Here is an 18,184-nt window from a genome sequence, read left to right on the forward strand (position 1 = left end):
TCCACTGCTTTCCCAAGCCATAAGCAGGGAACTGGATTGGATTGGAGCAGCCCGGACATGAAATGGCACCAATAGGGGATACTGGCTCTTACATATGGAGGATTAGCATATTGAACCACTGCACCAGCCCCTTTATACTGCACTATGAAGAAATAATATCAGTGGCTGGTGCTGTAAAGCTGCTGCTTGTGGCACTGGCATCCCTGTGCACACTGGTTCTAGTCCTGGCTATTCTACTTGGGATCCAGTTCCTTACAAAAGCTCCTGGGGGGCCCGGCGGCATGGCCTAGTGGCTAAAGTCCTCGCCTTGAAAGCTCCGGGATACCATATGGGTGCCGGTTCTAATCCCGGCAACTCCACTTCCCATCCAGCTCCCTGCTTGTGGCCTGGGAAAGCAGTTGAGGACGGCCCAATGCATTGGGACCCTGCACCTGGAAGAGGTTCCAGGTTCCCGGCATAGGCCCGTTGCGGCTCACTTGGGGAGTGAATCATCGGATGGAAGATCTTCCTCTCTGTCTCTCCTCCTCTCTGTATATCCGGCTTTCCAATAATAATAAAATCTTTAAAAAAAAAAAAAAAAGATTTCTTAAGTAGAGCAAAATGAAGAAAAACAAACTTCTGTCACTATTATTAGCATATGTAGAAAGCAAATAGTTCAACTTTTCATTTTAAATGATCAATATTTCATCTAGTATAACAATATTGCCTACATGATTAATGTTTGATTAAATATGTGTGTGTATATATATATATATATAAATTAAAAATTCTTTGGTTTGGCCAGCTAATTTTTTTCTTTTGAGCAACTAAATTTTAACTTTAAAAACTACTTAATCCTGAATTGTAAATTTACACATTCTTATCAAGTTTAGAAAAGATCACGTTATTAACTACGACTTTCAGGCATGATTTTTGGGGACTTTCATGTATGATTTTTGAACTATAATATTTTAAATGATAGGAATAAGTGTGACATTACTTATAATTGTATGTATAACCTTTGTACATGACTACTTCAAACAATTTAACTACAAATCATAATTGTGCCAATACTTATACCAAATATATTCATATGTTAGCAATATGTATGCTTAACACTGACCTGTTTTTATTTTATGAGTAAATAATTTTTTTGTTTTTAGGTATGTTTGAAAAATGCTTCTAGTACTTCATGCTAGTAGAGTCCATTTTTATTACTCCATTATATTTATGATTTTAAAAAAAAGATTTATTTTTATTGGAAAGGCAGATGTATAGAGATGAGGAGAGACAGAGAGGAAGATATTCCGTCCGATGGTTCACCCCCCAAGTGGCCGCAACAGCTGGAACTGAGCCAATCCCAAGCCAGGAGCCAGGAGTTTCTTCCGGGTCTGCCACGCAGATGCAAGGTCCCAAGGCTTTGGGCCATCCTCAACTGCTTTCCCAGACCACAAGCAAGGAGCTGGATGGGAAGCAGGGCCGCTGGGATTAGAACGGGCACCCGGTTGCGCAAGGTGAGTGCTTTAACCACTACGCTATCCCACCGGGCCCTATTTATGATTTTTTTGACCAGTTTGAATAGGACCACAATAAAAATGGGCAAACTGGCTCCCACAACTTTTTATTTTGTATTTGTTGAGTGTTCTAAAGAAAAAGGCACTGGCTTGGAACAGAGTAAGTTCCAGTTTATAAAAGAACTATAGGCAAACAAAGCTGTTGGGGCAGAGAGGTAAACCATTAGTTGACTATGTATAAACTGATTGCAGGGAAGATATATATAACAAAATAATAAAACAAAAACAAAAAACAAAACAACAAAAAAAAGATATGTAGGCAGAATCCATTATAATCACATATATATTATATTACTTCTAGGTTTTTCACATATTTTAGAATTACAGGAATAACAGTGTAACGTTTCCTAAGAAATATAAATGGTTTACTTTTAATAGACATTTATTGATTCTAGTATAAAGAATAAGCTAATATTAGTTACTCTTAAAAAAAGAATGCCACATGTAAATGAATATTTTCATAGAAATAATTGGAACATATTTATAGTTTATTACACATCATTAAATGATATTGCTAAAGTTCTCTTTAAAAAAATCACTGGGAAGAATTAGATGATTGTGAAATAGGTTCTCCCATTACAATACTGCCCCTGTCATTCAGAGTTTTGACAACAGTTGTAGCTGGAGACTGGAGAACTTTACGAGAAAGCCTCATTCTTCCATCTGCTGGGTCACGTCCGAAGTATTTTACCTGTGTCAAAGAAAGACTGCCTGTTAGTTACAGCATACTGACCAACATCCACATTAAAAGATAAAATTTATATGGTCCAGATTAATGTTTTACTTGCTCATTAACAGCTCAGTGTTAAGTGGAGGTATATATGTATTATAAATATACTTTTGTTAAGTACTTATAAAATTGTACAGAGTCATTTGGTTGTCATAATATCATTTCTGTGTTTTTATTCTCTCCAGGCTAAGTCTCTTTTATATGGGAAGAACAGCTAATGACTTGGTGAGTAATTCTTGTCTGGGGCTTTCTGGGCTTAATTGTGCTATAACCATCCAGGATTATACTTAAGTCACTCAAACTTTTACTACTGCTAAAGGGATCACCACAGTGGAGTTTATTTGGCTTTACCTTGGGGGAAATGGGGCAAGTTTAATGTCCGTGTGATGTCAAACAACAGCATTATACAGTTATATTATACTTCTCATTTATCCTTGGAGGTCACTTAAACAACTGGACTACAGATTTGGAATAAACTTGAGGCCTTAGTTAACTTAGGTCATGGGTATTAGATGTGGCTAGAATAGAATGGTGCAATCAAAAAAACACAAACAACAACAACAACAAAGCTAGACCAGCGATTATTTCTTTCACTCACTCAAAGACTACCAAAAATATTTTGTTATCAGAATTGTAGGCCTAACTCCTAGGCTCAAGTAGTGGGAAAAGAGAGCTCCTCAAAGAAGATATTTAAGGCCTCCACAAAGTTACATTACCTGATTTCTTTTTTTAAAAAAAAAGATTTATTTATTTTATTACAAAATCAGATATACAGAGAGGAGGAGAGACAGAGAGGAAGATCTTCCGTCCAATGATTCACCCCCCCCCCCCCCCCCGCCAGTGAGCCGCAATGGCCGGTGCGCGCCGATCCGAAGCCGGGAACCAGGAACCTCCTCAGGGTCTCCCACACGGGTGCAACATTACCTGATTTCTTATGTCTGCTTCCGTATCAGTGACTCTGCATAGCCTGTAGTGCCCTGCTTATGCACTTTTAAAGTCCTAGAGATGGCTACTTTTTTTTTTTTTTAGCTAAACTGTAAGCTTCTTGAAGGACAGATATTGTATTTTATATTATTAGAAGCACTACGTATAAATAATACTCATAATGGATGTCAATTCTATTCTTTCAGCTTTATGTAAATTAAAACTTCAAGTAGAATTTGTAATGTTAAGGCTAAAAGGCTGAATACAGATACCTGAATTTCTTGGCCAACTTCTAATCCCAAGGCAGAGGGATGTTTAATCTGAAAGAAAGTGTATTAATGATGAGTTGTTAAGCATAATGATGTAACATCTATTTAAGTAGGCAGTTTTTTCCAAGTACATATAAATTTTTCCCAATTTACTGGTTTTTCTGTTTTTATAATCTTAATTTTTATATCAGGGAATGAAACATTACAGTTGAGTAGTCAAACTGTATATTTAACATCTGTTAGGATAGTCATTTGTTTTAAATTTCAGTGTTGTAATAATTTGTTGTATTATCAGCTCAGGTTTTCTGTAGGTTTAAAATCTTTGACGTTTCTGTGTTTTGCTGATCTCGTATTCATCTGTTCCAGGAGTGGGGAACTTCTGTCCTGTTTGCAGTACAAAGCATGTAAAATCATTTGATCTGGCTTTGCCAAGGCAACTGCAGGTGGGATTTGAAATTCAATACATCCAGATAGGCTAATTTTTAATTTGATAATAATCTGTGGTCCAGGAATTGTAACTATTCAAATGGTTGGAAGAAAAAAAGTTAATCTATTCTGCCATCACAGAACAAAGTCCCAAATGTAGAACTAATACATCCACAATTACCAGACTATCTATAAAAAAGTTTTTTCCCAGTTGATACTCAGATAAACAGTATATGAAAATGTCTTTTCTTTTACGCTGGGAGTTTTCAACTGTCTAAATGTTAAAAATAACATCTTGATTTTATTTGTATTTCTTGAAACTGCCAGTGACACTGAGTACCTTGGTCGATTTTAAAAACTGATTTACTATTCCATGCACTGTGCTCATTTTACTACTGATGGCCATTTTTCCTATTGACCAGTATTTGTATATTCAGCTTCTGTCATATTGTAAGCACTTTTCCTTTGGGTGCATCTTTAACCTTATTTGATTTTTGTCATATCACTTGAAAAATTCTGAAATCAAGTTTAATCAGTCTGCTTAGGTGTTTGGCTTTGCTGTCATGAAAGACTTCCCAGTATCTAGATTAAAGTAGCCACATTTTTATCTAGTGCAGTGCCCCTTCTGTATTTCCTTCTTTCCTTACCACCGTTTCCTTCTTGTTTTCCTTCTCCTTTATTTTTTGTATTTAGCTCTTTGATTCAGATACGATTTTGGTGTAAAAGTGAGTATAGATCTTACGTTATAACCATACTGAGTTACTGAACAGTCTATTTCTATGTTGACTGAAATACAACTTTTGATAATACAACATTGATAATACTTAATATAGAACCATGTACAAAGTGTCTTAAAAAATTTAATTAGAAAAATGCATATTATCAAATAACTGCAGAAATTTCAGGAAGTTTTTGCAGCAAAAAAAGTTTATTTTGCTGCAAAAACTTCCTGAAAGATAAAGTTTAATCTTTTAATTTATTTTCCATAAACTTTGGTATCCTTGTATCTACCCAGGCTTATTTCTGGTTGTCTTTTTTTCTATTATATGGATTATCTATTTCTGAGCCAATAACACTGTTTTATTGTGTATAGCATTATATTTTAATATTTGGTAAAATATACTCCCTATTATTCCATAGCCCTGTAGTTTTCCTGATGAGTCTTATTCTGTTTTTTACATGTATGAACTCCAAGATTTAAAAAAAAAAAAAAATCCCAAAACATAGGTTGGTATGATTTATTAACAGCAGAAATTTGGAAAAAGGGCTGTATGTTTTAGTAAATACTTAATGCCAACACTGGATGATGTTCTAGCACTGTCTTGGAAGGAAGAATGTAAACAGCCTTGGTAACCAATAAAAACTGTTGCCAGCAGCATCTCTGCCTGTTTCGTTTTTGTCATATTTGTTTAATCTTCTATTTTTTATTTATATATTTTATGACACAGTTTCATAGGCTCTGGGTTTCCCCTAACCCCTCCCCAAGCCCTTCCCCTGTTTAATCTTCTATTAGCCAAAGTCTACAATTCTCATCAGTCTAGGCAATTTTAATATGGTTATCAGAGTTCTGAAAGTAACTGAATCTTTTACCTTTCGATGATCAAGCTGTGAATTATGAAGTAGTACTGCAGTCATATTTGGATATAGTTTTACCATCACTCCACTGTCTCTATAATATAAAGAGAAACATTAAAAACAGAATAAAAGTGATATATATTTAGAATATAAAAAGTCAATTATGTAACATGTAATTAGTAAAATATGTACCTCATTTAGGTACTTTTGCAGTGAAAGACAAAATTTAAAGGAAAAATGTATAGTGAAAAAACTTTCAGAATATGCATTCATCTGTATTTTTCTTCATAATTCCAAAAACTTTAAAAAATACATTAAATATTTAAAAAGTGTAGGATGCCGTTTAACCTGATAGTGATAGTAACTTCAGTAAGGGTGTTAAAAACTTCTTTTGTTACTTTGACTTGCCAAATAAGAACATCCTACTTCATATTTTCATCTGCAATATTGAATCACATATCCTGCTGCCTTTAATTATTTAGGAACACATCTACTGCATTGGATTTTTTTTTTCCTCAGAGGATTTTCTAATTTTGAAACTCCCATTATTTTCACTAACAAAAAAATGCACTGGGGTCAGGCCTATGGTGTGGCAATAAGGCCACCAATTGAAAAGCACACATCCTATACCTGTGTGCCTGGGTTCAATTCTTGTCTGCCCTCTTTCCTATTCATGTGCACCCCAGGGCGCAGCAACTGATACTCAAGCACTTGGGTTCCTGCCACTCACATGGGAGATGTGGAATGAGTTCTCAGCTCCCAGCCTCGCTTGACTAGCTCAGGCTATTGTGATTTTTCTTCTGGGAGAAGTAAACTAGAAAATGGGAGCTCTGTGTGTCCTTAAAGAAATAAAATGTGTTGAAATTGAAACTTTAAAAAATATGTGCTAATTAACATTAAACAATATCATTTAAAAAAATTAAAATTATTTATATTCATATACTTGAAATGCAGAGATAGATATTTTCCATCTACTGATTTATTTTGCAAATGCTTGGAACAGCAAGAGATGGCTCAAGCTGAAGTCACTCAGGAATTCTATCTAGATCTCCTGCATGGGTGGACAGGAGACCAAGCACTTGTTGCCTTCCAAGCTCACTGACGGGAAGCCGAGTTGGAACTGGAGTAGCTGAAACTCAAACCAGCATTCTAATATAGGTTGCGAGAGTTCTAAGACGCAGTTTAACCTATTGAACTAGCAATCAATAAGAATAACAGGAAAGAATGCTTTATCAACTTTGGATCCATTTACTGTTTACTGGGAAACTGAAAATGACAGCAGATTTGGATAAGGAAAATGATTTAGTTAGGACAATATATTATAAGCACAGAACTGTATTACTAAAAAGCAACAGCTATAGATAATAAAAACCTTGAAAATCATTATTATGTGGTAACTTATGTATAATCTAAATAACTTATGATTTCAAAATGAATGCAATAAATAGGAAATTAACCTGAGTTTATCATATAAATCTTTTAAAACACAGCACAATATGTTGCTTGATATTACCTGATTTCAGTTATTGTGGCGGTATAAACTGCTCCAAATTCTAACTGTTGCTCCTGCTGTAAGTGCAAAATAAACCATCAGATTAAGACACAAACAAAAAGCAGAAGAAACAATACATAAGAACTGTACTTACATCATCTTTGCAGATCTCAATAATGAAGTCTCTTGCTTCATGCATTGCACTAGGTGTTGGAGCAAATATAGAAAATGTTTCTTCATCCACCTGGCTAATAGTTACACCTTTTAAAAAGATAATTTAACATATTAGTGTTAACTTGCACAAGCAGTGGAGTCTAATCTTAAAAGTAGATGTGATGCATGTTTGCCTTAATCTGAGATGAAAAGATGACAACTTGGAAGATAGTACCTGTATATTGTAATATTAGTGCAATCTCTAACAACCTGTATCCATTGCAATAAGATAATGCGATATAATCTATAAACCAACAATTAATGTCAGAATACTTAAGAGCTACATCGAAAAACTGTAAAACCTACTATACCCTCAATACGCTATGTTAATCCGTAATGGGGAGGGAGTGCAGGGAAATCTTTCAGGACCATAAAAAGAGTGAGGAAAAAGTACAATATAGCCTATCAAGATCAAATCTGGTAATTCATAGACAACAGACTCAAAGCGGCACTAAACAATAGTAAAACTACTATACCAATGCATGAGGGGGGAATTGGGTGCGATCCTGACAACCTCTTAACAGGAGGTCAAGTGCGTGGAGCAGGGGGGCACTCCAGAGTGGAGCAGGTGGTAAGGAGGAAGCTTGGATCCCAACCATGAAGACTCCCAGACCTTCACCACAAACTATCAATACAAGCAACAAGGACTTTATCCCAACTGCCAAGGAGGCCACAGGGAATTGGATGCCCTCGGAGGCCGAGTACTCTGAGGTCACCCACCCCAAACCGGAGCTTCCGCAGGGGATGGAAGAAGCCCAAACACTACCATGCAGAAACCAACGTCATCGGAAAAACAACCAGAAGCCCTGAGCGGTCCGCAGAAACAGAAGAACAATAAACGTCCTTCGGGACCAGGGAGGAGAGCTTTCTCTGGTCCGAGCCTGGCTCCACCTCTGGACCCCCACCCTCCCTTGCAATGACCATAGGGATCGCTCTGAAAACCCCTCATAGCAAACAAACAATCATACAAACTAAAAAGACCTAAAATAAATAGCCAAACAACAAAAAGTAGAGCTTGGAATCTTACAGGAAAGAGCTGGAGTGGATTGGCTCATGCCTCGCTGGGTGGGTCACAAAGATTAGTTACTCCTCACCATGGTGTTGAGGATTTTCCTGCACCCCCCCCCCAAAAAAAATGTTCTGCACCTTAATTGTCGACAAATGTCTTGTTAGAGTTACAAGCCAGTCTAGATTATCCTAAAATCTGCCAAGATCAGCAAAATTATACTTCAACACAACAAATGGCTAAATACTAAAATGAAATAGACACGAGACAGCTGAATGGTACCTTATAGCCATTTTAAGGTATATAGCAGCCGGTCCTGTATACAAACTAAAATTGAGATGTCAATGAGCTAATCATAGGTTGTGGTTAAGAACTTTTTTTTTTTTTTTAACATACTGGTTACTCAAAACCATGCCAATTCCATAATATTGCAAATTGCTGTTGATGTTATATTGGGACTCTTAATTGACTGGGATGATATTCTACCAGCTCTAACTTCGGACCAGAAATGGTCTCCCCAAGAAACTGTTCAACCCATCTGGACAATAAGTAGCTGGACTCTATGCTTGGTATACGTTTGCAAGGAAAGAATCTTGATTGAATTTGAACTGTAATACTGCATCAAGGTGGAGGAATCCACCGGGGGGAGGGGTGTGGGGAGGGGTGGGGGGATTCCCAGAGCCTATGAAACTCACATAATGCAAAATAATTAATAAAAAAAAATAAAATAAAATAAAAAAAAAGTAGATGTGACGGCTGCAGCTCCACAGGCCACTGTAAAGAAATTGCCAGGAAAGCAGAAAGAAGCTAAAGTGACTCCAAGAAAGTTAAAGTGCAGAAAATACAGTCTGTCAGCCAGAATAAAGGTTATGTGCTCTTGAGGCTCAAGGGTCAGGAGCTGAGAGATGCGAGGCAGCAGGCAGCCAAGGCCTTCCTGCAGCAAACTTTATACCAAGAGAGGAACCAAGAGAACTACTGTAAATAAGTTTCTGTTTCTGGACAACAAGCTCTCACCAGTGAAGAATGACACCTGGGGAACTCAGAGAAAACAAAATGCCAAGAAGTTTAAGAGACGCTTTATGGTCAGAAAGATAAAAACTTCCAAGAAATAAATTAATCTAAATGAAAAATATTCTAAATGAAAATAATCTAAATGAAAAATTTAAAAGTGTAACAATTATTTTCTCTAAAAAATCCATAAATTATTAAAAACATAAGCTATCTGGGAAATACTTGACTATTTTATCCTTCTAAACTAAAAAAAAAAAAAAGATGTGACAACAGTGGAAGGACCTGTACAGGATTATGCTGTTTTAATTACTGCTTTAGGGATTAAGGGATTCGTTCACCAAAAGATACACATGGCACACCTGCTCTGATTTGCACATTGCAGGAGGTTCTGGGGTATGAATAGTAAACCAATGTCCTCACTCTCTTGGAACCCACTATCTGGTGACATAAAGCAGATCCGTGCCAACGCTGAAGGGTTTGGTCTTACTTTAGCTGGGTAGAAACCACATTAGAGTCTTTTACTCACCTTTATTCCCCTCTGTCCCCATCTTACCCTTTATAAAGGTGGAGTGATGGGATGAAATGTCAATTTCTTAATAACTAGCTAAGGCAACTGAACTTCTCACTTTAGTAACTTCAGAACTGCTATATACCAGGTAACCTAGATGTTGCTTCTAAATAATACATTTTGGAGCTTACTATTTCTGCATATAGTCTGTAAATAAGAACCTAAATAAAGCTTAGTATCCAGTATCAGGAGATCATCAATGCTTACCTCATCTAAAGTGAAAAACTAAAAATTAATCTGGATATTCAGCTTTTATATGTTGCAAAACAAACCAGATGACCAAACCAACCCAAAACCCAGTAAATCCTTGGTCATACTCATAATGATCATTATGGATGATCATTTACCGATTTATTAAAAGGCACACAGAAAACTCAAAGATAGGTCATATCCGTTTCTCTTGGTGTTTGATTTCTCAAAGTTACTTTTGGAGCAAATCAGTGGAGATGAGATAGAAAACTTGCATGGTCCAGCACTGAATTAAGTGTTTCAAACTTGATAAAATTCTTACCTGTTTCAGCCTGAAGTTTTTTTAAATGATATCCACCTGGTCCAACAAATTTTGCTCGTTTTGATAATGGAACTTGAACAGTTTCTGAGATATAATACAGATAAATACATAAATCCTACAAATATATATGTGAATCGAAGAATGTTCTAACAGAATAATCTTATTTTCTAGGCTAATACATGTAAAAATATTATACCATGAAAATAGGAAGACAGCTTATTATTCAAATTGCTGAAATATGTCCAGGATTTTTTTGTCCCTCAAATTTTAAATATTTTAATCGGGGCCAGTACTGTAGTAGAATATTTTAAGTAGCTTAAGATTCTGGCACCTATGTACCAGTGCTATAGCCTAGTGGCTTAATTCTTGGCCTGCATGTGCCAGGATCCCATATGGGAACCAGTTTGTGTCCTGGCAGCTCCACTTCCCATCCAGCTCCCTGCTGGTGGCCTGGGAAAGCAGTGAAGGATGGCCAAAGTTGTGGCACCCTGCACCCATGTGGGAGACCCAAAAGAAGTTCCTATCTCCTGGCTTCAGATGGGCTCAGCTCTGGCTGTCAACAGCTATGTGGGGAGTGAACTAGCGGATGCAAGATCTTTCTCTGTGTCTGTCCACTCTGTAAATATGCCTTTCCAAGAAAAACAAATAAACTTAAAAAAAAAAAACAGACTGACATCTCAGTCTGAAATGCTCGTTTTAGTCCTTTGTGTGCTGCTCTATGCAGCTCCTGGATAATATGCCTGGGAAGGCAATGGAAAATGGCTCAAGTATGTAGGCCCCTGTCATCCAACCTGGATGTCGTTCCTGGCTCCTGGCTCCTGGCTTTGGCATGGCCTAGATCTGGTCATTTGGTGCAGTTTTAACAGTAGATGCCAGCCAAGCAGACCACGGGGAATTGGAGTGCCCTCGCAGGCTGAGAACTCTGAGGTCATCCATTTCCTACCGGATCTCCCACATGGGATGGAAGAAGCCCAGATCCTTCCTCTCGGGATCTAATGTCACCGGAACAATAGCTGGGAGCCCTGCGCGGTCCTCAGAAACAGAAGAACAATAAACTTCCTTCATGACTAGGGAGAGTTTTCTCTGGTCCTTACTTAGTTCCAACCTTGGCACCCCACCCTTTCTTGCAGTGGCCATCAGGGTCGCTCCTGAGCCCCCCATAAAAAATTAGATCAGATAGACAGAGACCAATAAGGAAAGCTTAAAACAGACAGGAAACAGTCAGCTTGGACTCACATATACCTTACTAGGTGGGACACAAAGATTAGTTACTCCTCACTATGGTATTGAAGATTTCTCTGCACACCCCTCCTAAAACTGCTCTGCTCCTCAACTGTTAACATATGGCTTGTTTGAGGTATAAGCCTGTTTGGACTATCCTAAATTTCACATAGTTCAGTAGAAATCATGCTTGAATACTTTAAGCTGCTAAATATTTAAATGAAGATAGACACGAGACAGCTGAATAGTACCATTTAACTATTTTAAGGTGTAGAGTAGCTGGATGTCTATAAACTATAACTGAGATGTCAATGAAGTAGTTACAGGATGTGGTTAAGAACTTGCATTTTCTAACATACTGGTCACTCAGTACCATGTCAATTAACTTCATGATGTTGTAAATTGTTGTTGACTTTGTGCTGAGGCTTTTCATTGGAGGGGATGATATTCTGCCAGACCTATTTTCAGACCAGGGATGGTTTCCCAATGAAACTGTTGATTTTATCTGGACAATAAGATGCTGGACTCTCTGCATGGTCCATGCCCGCAATAAGGAATCATGACTGGTTATGATCTGTACTACTGCAACAATGTGGAGGAACTCAGTGTGGGGGGAGGGTTTGGGAGACTCCCAGAGCCTATGAAACTATGTCATAAAATGCAATAAGTGTAGTTTAAAAAAAAAAAAACAGTAGATGGCAGCAGAGGAGACAAACAGGATACAAAAAGGAGATCTTCTGTCCATTAGTTCATTCCCCAAAATGACTAGGAATGTTGAGGTTGGGACAAACCGAATTCTGGATCCAGAAACTCCCCATCCAAGTCTCTCATGTTGGGGATGAGGTTCCAAATACGTGGGTCATCTTCTGCCTTTCAGGCACATTTGCAGGGAACTGGATTGGGAGGAGAGCAGCTAGGACTTAAACTAGCACTATGGTATGGGATATCATACCACGGTGCCACAACTGCCAACCTGGTAAATCAGTGTATAAAAATAAACTTAAGTATTTAAAATATCTTTATTTTGTGTAGGGTATACATTTTTAGTGTAGTTGTATATATTAATTTTGACAGTATCATGAAGTAACAACTTTATATATTACCTACAATAGGTCCGTTTTCTTTTCTAGATGCTCTAGGTTTTGAAAGAGTTTTGTTCATAATCTGCAATATCTCTTTTTTTGCCACTGGAGAAGATAAACATAATAAAAGTTATAACCACATAAAATAAATATGATCAGAAAAAGCTGTATTCAGTTTTTATAGAGTAAAACTCAAACTCTATAGCTTAATAGCCAAGGTTCTCTACATTAAATTTCCCTTAAAACTGATTTCCATCGCCTTCTCTATAAATACTACCATTGAATTGCTAAATTTGTAAAAACTAAAATTTTACTCATCTCTTCAGTGGTAATCGTATGTCATTATTTAATACTTATTAATGTAAGTAAAATTACATGACATCTGTTTTTTAAGTAATATTTTATAGTAAGTCCATAGAGAATTTATAGTTCACTGTAACAAAATAGACAATGCAAAGAGCATCAGATCTACTGGCTTACCTGAGGCTTGCTGAATGGCCTCCATGACAATTTTTATGGGTATGCCAGGCAATTTAATATCAGCCTAACATGGAAGAACCAAAAATAAAACTCTGTAAATGCTAAATTGTGATACTACTTACACATTACAGAAAAAAAAAAAAACCCAACAAAAAAACAAAATGAGTTTTAAAAATACCTGTAAGGCCGTTATTCCCTTACTGGTGCCAGCTATTTTGAAATCCATGTCACCATTATAATCTTCAATTCCCTTTAAAAAAAATGAAAACTTTATGAAATATTTTTATTTGACTGATTGTCACTCTATAAGAACTTCAGAAATCATTTAGAAATAAACCATGTCATTTCAGAACATCACAAGAAACATTTCTTACATTAATTACTGCTTCTAATTTGTACTTTCCCTCCATAAAACTACAAGGACTAGCTTATGAACATTCTATAGTGAGCCATTATGGATACTTATAAGTGTAACATATATTTTACCTCATATCCTTTAAGAGTAAAGTCAATATACACAGGAGGAATGTAAGAGTAAAACCTCTATTTCTCAGGTACTAGTATTCTTCTAGACATACAATACTTTCAAATTATTTGTAGCTGTGAGTATTAAATATCTGAAACTGGAATTTACTTGCCAGAATATCTGTCAGCAAACGATAATCCTCTATGTCCCCCTTCTCAGAATTGTTTTTGGTGACCAATCCTATTGCTACACCTGCCACAGGAGATGAAATTGGAACTCCTATAATGGAGAAAAAGAACTTTAGTGTGTAAAGCTTATTCCATTCTTACTACTCAGCTGACACTTATTTTAATGTGAAAAGATGGTGCCCTCTAAATTGACAGTCACCAAAGTTAAGCTGGAAAGAACTTAAGAAGTCATCACACTACTTCATTTCTTTTTGTATATAATAAAACAGCTTAAAACAATTTTAATAGGTAATCACAATACTTGATAAGAAATCTGTAATGAAAGCAAACTTTATCATGTTTAAATTATTTGTTGCTTTGACTTTTTTAGTATTTTTTACAATGTTACTATGTAAATATAATTGTTTACTTATTCATGGTGGCATACTACATACATTCAATATTCTGCCTCTTAGAAATGTAACTTAGTTATTTTTCATATTGATAGATATCAATGCAAAGCTCCACCTTTCCTCTGAACAGTATTCCTCTTAAGTTTTATAAGCCACATACAGCAATCAGAATGTACAGTCAAAAAGACATGTAGAAAAAGTATTTACACTGTCACACTGCTTTCCAAATACATACTTGAAATACAAGTGTACACATTATTCTGTGTTCATGTTGATCTTTGGTAAACTTCTGATCCTTGCCGTCTAAAAATAAAGCTGCTCAAACTGAACACTTTTTAATGTTAATAACTATTCTTTTTTTCTTTTGGAGCACTTTCTGATCGGGGCCTTCAATCTTTTTTTCTATATGAACGGATCTTTATTAAGGTACAAATAATAAAATTAATACTGTGATGCCCTAGCCAGTGCTATTAGGTAAGAGAAAGAATGTCACTATTTGCAGGTAACATGATGTATATAGAAATCCCTAAGGACTCTACAAGAAACTAAGATCTAGTAAAGTGATTCAGTGATGTTATAGGATAGAAAGTTGACATTCAAGTATGAATAGCATGGATATACACAGAGAGCAGTTATCTCAAAAAAATAAAGATGAATGATCTCTACAGTGAAAACTAAAACTCTGATGAAATAAACTACAGAGGACATTTTAAAAAATGGAGATTTCTGTTCTAAACAATGTGACTTACAGATTGAATGCAATCCTTAGTCAAATATCAAAATTTTTCACAGAATCAGAAAAAACAATCCTAAAATTTGTGTGGAATCCCTGAATAATCACAGCAATTGAAAAAAATGTAAAAGATACTAAGATATGTGACTTCAAAATATGTGATATACTATAGTAATTTACAACAGTACACTACTGGCATAAACATTGATATACAGATCAATGAAACAGAACAGAGAACCTAGAAGTAAACTCATGACCCATAGTTTTTCACTAAATGTTGCTGGGAAAATTGGATACTCACATGCAGAAAAATGGAACTAAGCCTCTGTCTCCCACTATATACAAAACTCAACTCAAAGCAGATTAAAGACCTAAATCTAAGACTGGAGCTGTGAAACTACTAGAAGAAAACTAGAGGAAAAGACTTCAGGCCACTAAAAGGAACAAGGAAACCAAAAGTACAGAAACAAAAGCAAAAATAAAGAAATGGGATAAGAAACAGAAACTAAACACTTGCACATCAAAGAAATCAACCAACAACAAAACAACCTACAGAATGCAAGAAAATATTTATATGCTATACATCTGCAAAAGGCTTAATAACAAACCAACAAAAAACAAAAACCACCAAACTTAAGAATGGGCAATCAAAACATTTTTTCAAAGAAGACATACAAATAGCCATTAAGTACATGAAAAAGATGCTCACCACTTATTATCAGGAAAATGTGAATCAAAACGATGAGATCACCTCACTCTAGTTAATCTGGCTGTATCAGAGGAACAAAGGTAACAAGGGTTGGCCAAGGATGTGGAGAAGGGAATGAAGCCATGTACATTGTGGGAATGTGAAATAGAACAGTCATTGAAAAGCAGAATGGAGATTTTTCAAACAACAAAAAGAATCTAAAGATACAGTTATCAATACCACCTCTAATTATGTGTCTAGGGTAAATGAATTTAGCTTGTAATTGAGACACTTGCACTCCCATGTGTATTTTAGCAGTATTCACAACAGCCAAGATATGTTAAGATAACCTAAAAATGAATTGACTTATGAATGGATGAAGAAAACATCTCTCTCTTACACACACAAATACACAATGACTACCACTTAATCATAAAAAAATGGGATGAAATCCTGTTATTTAGACATGGATGGGATTGCAAGTCTGTTTAGTGAAATAAGCTAGGCACAGAAAGACAAGCATTGGGCCCGGCGGCGTGGCCTAGTGGCTAAAGACCGCGCCTTGAAAGCCCCGGGATCCCATATGGGCGCCGGTTCTAATCCCGGCAGCTCCACTTCCCATCCAGCTCCCTGCTTGTGGCCTGGGAAAGCAGTTGAGGACGGCCCAATGCCTTGGGACCCTGCACCCGCGTGGGAGACCTGGAAGAGGTTCCAGGTTCCCGGCTTCGGATCGGCGCGCATCGGCCCGTTGCGGCTCACTTGGGGAGTGAATCATCGGATAGAAGATCTTCCTCTCTGTCTCTCCTCCTCTGTGTATATCTGGCTGTAATAAAATGAATAAATCTTTAAAAAAAAAAAAAAAAAGAAAGACAAGCATTGCATGATCTCACACATACTTAGAGCCTAAAAAAGTTGATCTCAGAAGTTGAGAGTATGAATATGGCATTGTGGCATAGCAAATGAAGCTGCCACCTGGATTCCCGTGTACCATATGGGTGTTGGTTCACGTCCTGGCTGCTTAACTAACAACCTTGTTTGCTGCCAATGATCTGGGAAAAGCCATGAAAGATGTGCTTGGGTGCCTCCTATTCACATGGAAACCTGAAAAAAGCTCCTGGCTTCTGGCTTCCTTTTAACCTCACTCTGGCTGTTGTGGTCATCTGGGAAATGAAACAGTGGATGTAAGCTCTGTTTCATTTTCTCTCTGTAACTCTTTCACATAAATAAATTTTAAAAATTATTATTTTTTTATTGGAAAGTCAGGTATACAGAAGAAGGAAAGATCTTCTGTCTGCTGGTTCAGTTCCCAACTGGCTGAAATGCCTGGAGCTGTAAATCTGAAGCCAGGGACCAGGAGCTTCTTCCAGGTCTCCCATATGGGTTCAGGGTCCCAAGGCTTTGAGCCATCCTCAGCTGCATTCCCAAGCCACAAGCAGGGAGCTGGATGGGAAATGGAGCAGCTGGGATATGAACTGGAAACCATATGAGATCCTGGCGTGTTCAAGGCGAGGACTTTAGCCACTAGGCTACTGTGCCAGGCCCCAGAGGAATCTTTTTTACCAAATAAGTTGAGAGTAAGATGTGGTAACCAGAGGCTGGGGAAAGTAGAGGTAAATTAACAATAGGGAAAACTTGATGAATAGGTGCTTAGATCAAAGAAAGAAGCTCTGATGTTCTACACAGTAGTTGGCTAACTAATAATAATGAACTTTGTTTACATATACATATATGCACATAGATCTATATGCATATATAATAACGAGAGGATTTTTCATCAAGAAAATTTTTTGAGGCAGATGTACTTACTCTGACTTGGACATTGCACAGTGAATAAATGTACTGAAATATCACATGGTATTCCGTAAGTATTTACAATATTTTTGTATCAGTTAAAAATATAAAAAGGAAGATTAGCCTGCACTGTGCCAGTCTGTTGTGTAGAATTTTTAAGGGTTCATGTAATCATGGCTGTGGGTTATACACAGAAAACTTTCAAGATTTTGATCAAATCTGCTGTATTCCATATTTCAGAAAAATGTTGGTGTCACAGGTAGCAGCCTAATTCATTGCAACAAAGTGCTGGCCCATTTGATGTATTTATTTTATCTCATTTTTTTCTTCTTTTTGAGGGATTCACTTTGTCATTTAACAAATCAGTCACGTATTCCTTCTTTTCAGTATCCTTTTTTGCGGTTATGCCAATGCTTCACATCAACTCAATGAAAAAAATCATAGAAAGAGACCAGCTGGAGGCTCAAGTGTCCTCAAGTATTCTGGTTAAGAATCCTCTCCAATTTTATGAGATTAGCCATTCCCCTTGTCTACCCTTCAACCAGTTATGAATGGAATACCTATTATCTAGCCTGAGTGATTAATTCTGAGTTCACTCATCTATACTTCACCCCTTTCATTTACACATACACCCACCCCTAATATAGTAATTCTTTCAAAAACAGCAGTGAGTATGATATGGACTTATTTTTGGCAAGTCCCTTCTGGATCTTTCTCTACAGCTTCCTTATTAACCATTAGGCTTATAAGCCATTTTTTTCCCATGAACTAGGAATTTAAATTTATTGAAATAAAGTTCATTTCTTCAACCAGAGTGTATAAAGGATTTCTCAAAGACTGACAACATGGCTTAATAATCTTATCT

General features: G+C 36.7%; 1 protein-coding gene across 1 annotated transcript in view; it reads right to left on the reverse strand.

The window, feature by feature from the left end:
* Window positions 1-2,062: 2,062 nt before the first annotated feature.
* The window catches only part of PNPT1 (polyribonucleotide nucleotidyltransferase 1), a 44,175-nt gene continuing 28,053 nt past the window's right edge, over window positions 2,063-18,184 (reverse strand). Inside the window, exons 19-28 of the mRNA XM_058667812.1 lie at window positions 13,700-13,806; window positions 13,240-13,311; window positions 13,062-13,125; window positions 12,603-12,686; window positions 10,279-10,362; window positions 7,124-7,230; window positions 6,991-7,046; window positions 5,493-5,571; window positions 3,480-3,527; window positions 2,063-2,244 (exon numbers count right to left, since the gene is read on the reverse strand). Of these exons, the coding sequence (XP_058523795.1) occupies window positions 2,089-2,244; window positions 3,480-3,527; window positions 5,493-5,571; window positions 6,991-7,046; window positions 7,124-7,230; window positions 10,279-10,362; window positions 12,603-12,686; window positions 13,062-13,125; window positions 13,240-13,311; window positions 13,700-13,806 (857 nt within the window). The 3' untranslated portion in view covers window positions 2,063-2,088. The remainder of the gene's footprint in view (window positions 2,245-3,479; window positions 3,528-5,492; window positions 5,572-6,990; window positions 7,047-7,123; window positions 7,231-10,278; window positions 10,363-12,602; window positions 12,687-13,061; window positions 13,126-13,239; window positions 13,312-13,699; window positions 13,807-18,184) is intronic.

This window comes from Ochotona princeps, chromosome 8 (genome assembly GCF_030435755.1).
Source record: "Ochotona princeps isolate mOchPri1 chromosome 8, mOchPri1.hap1, whole genome shotgun sequence".
NCBI classification, from domain to species: Eukaryota; Metazoa; Chordata; class Mammalia; order Lagomorpha; family Ochotonidae; genus Ochotona; species Ochotona princeps.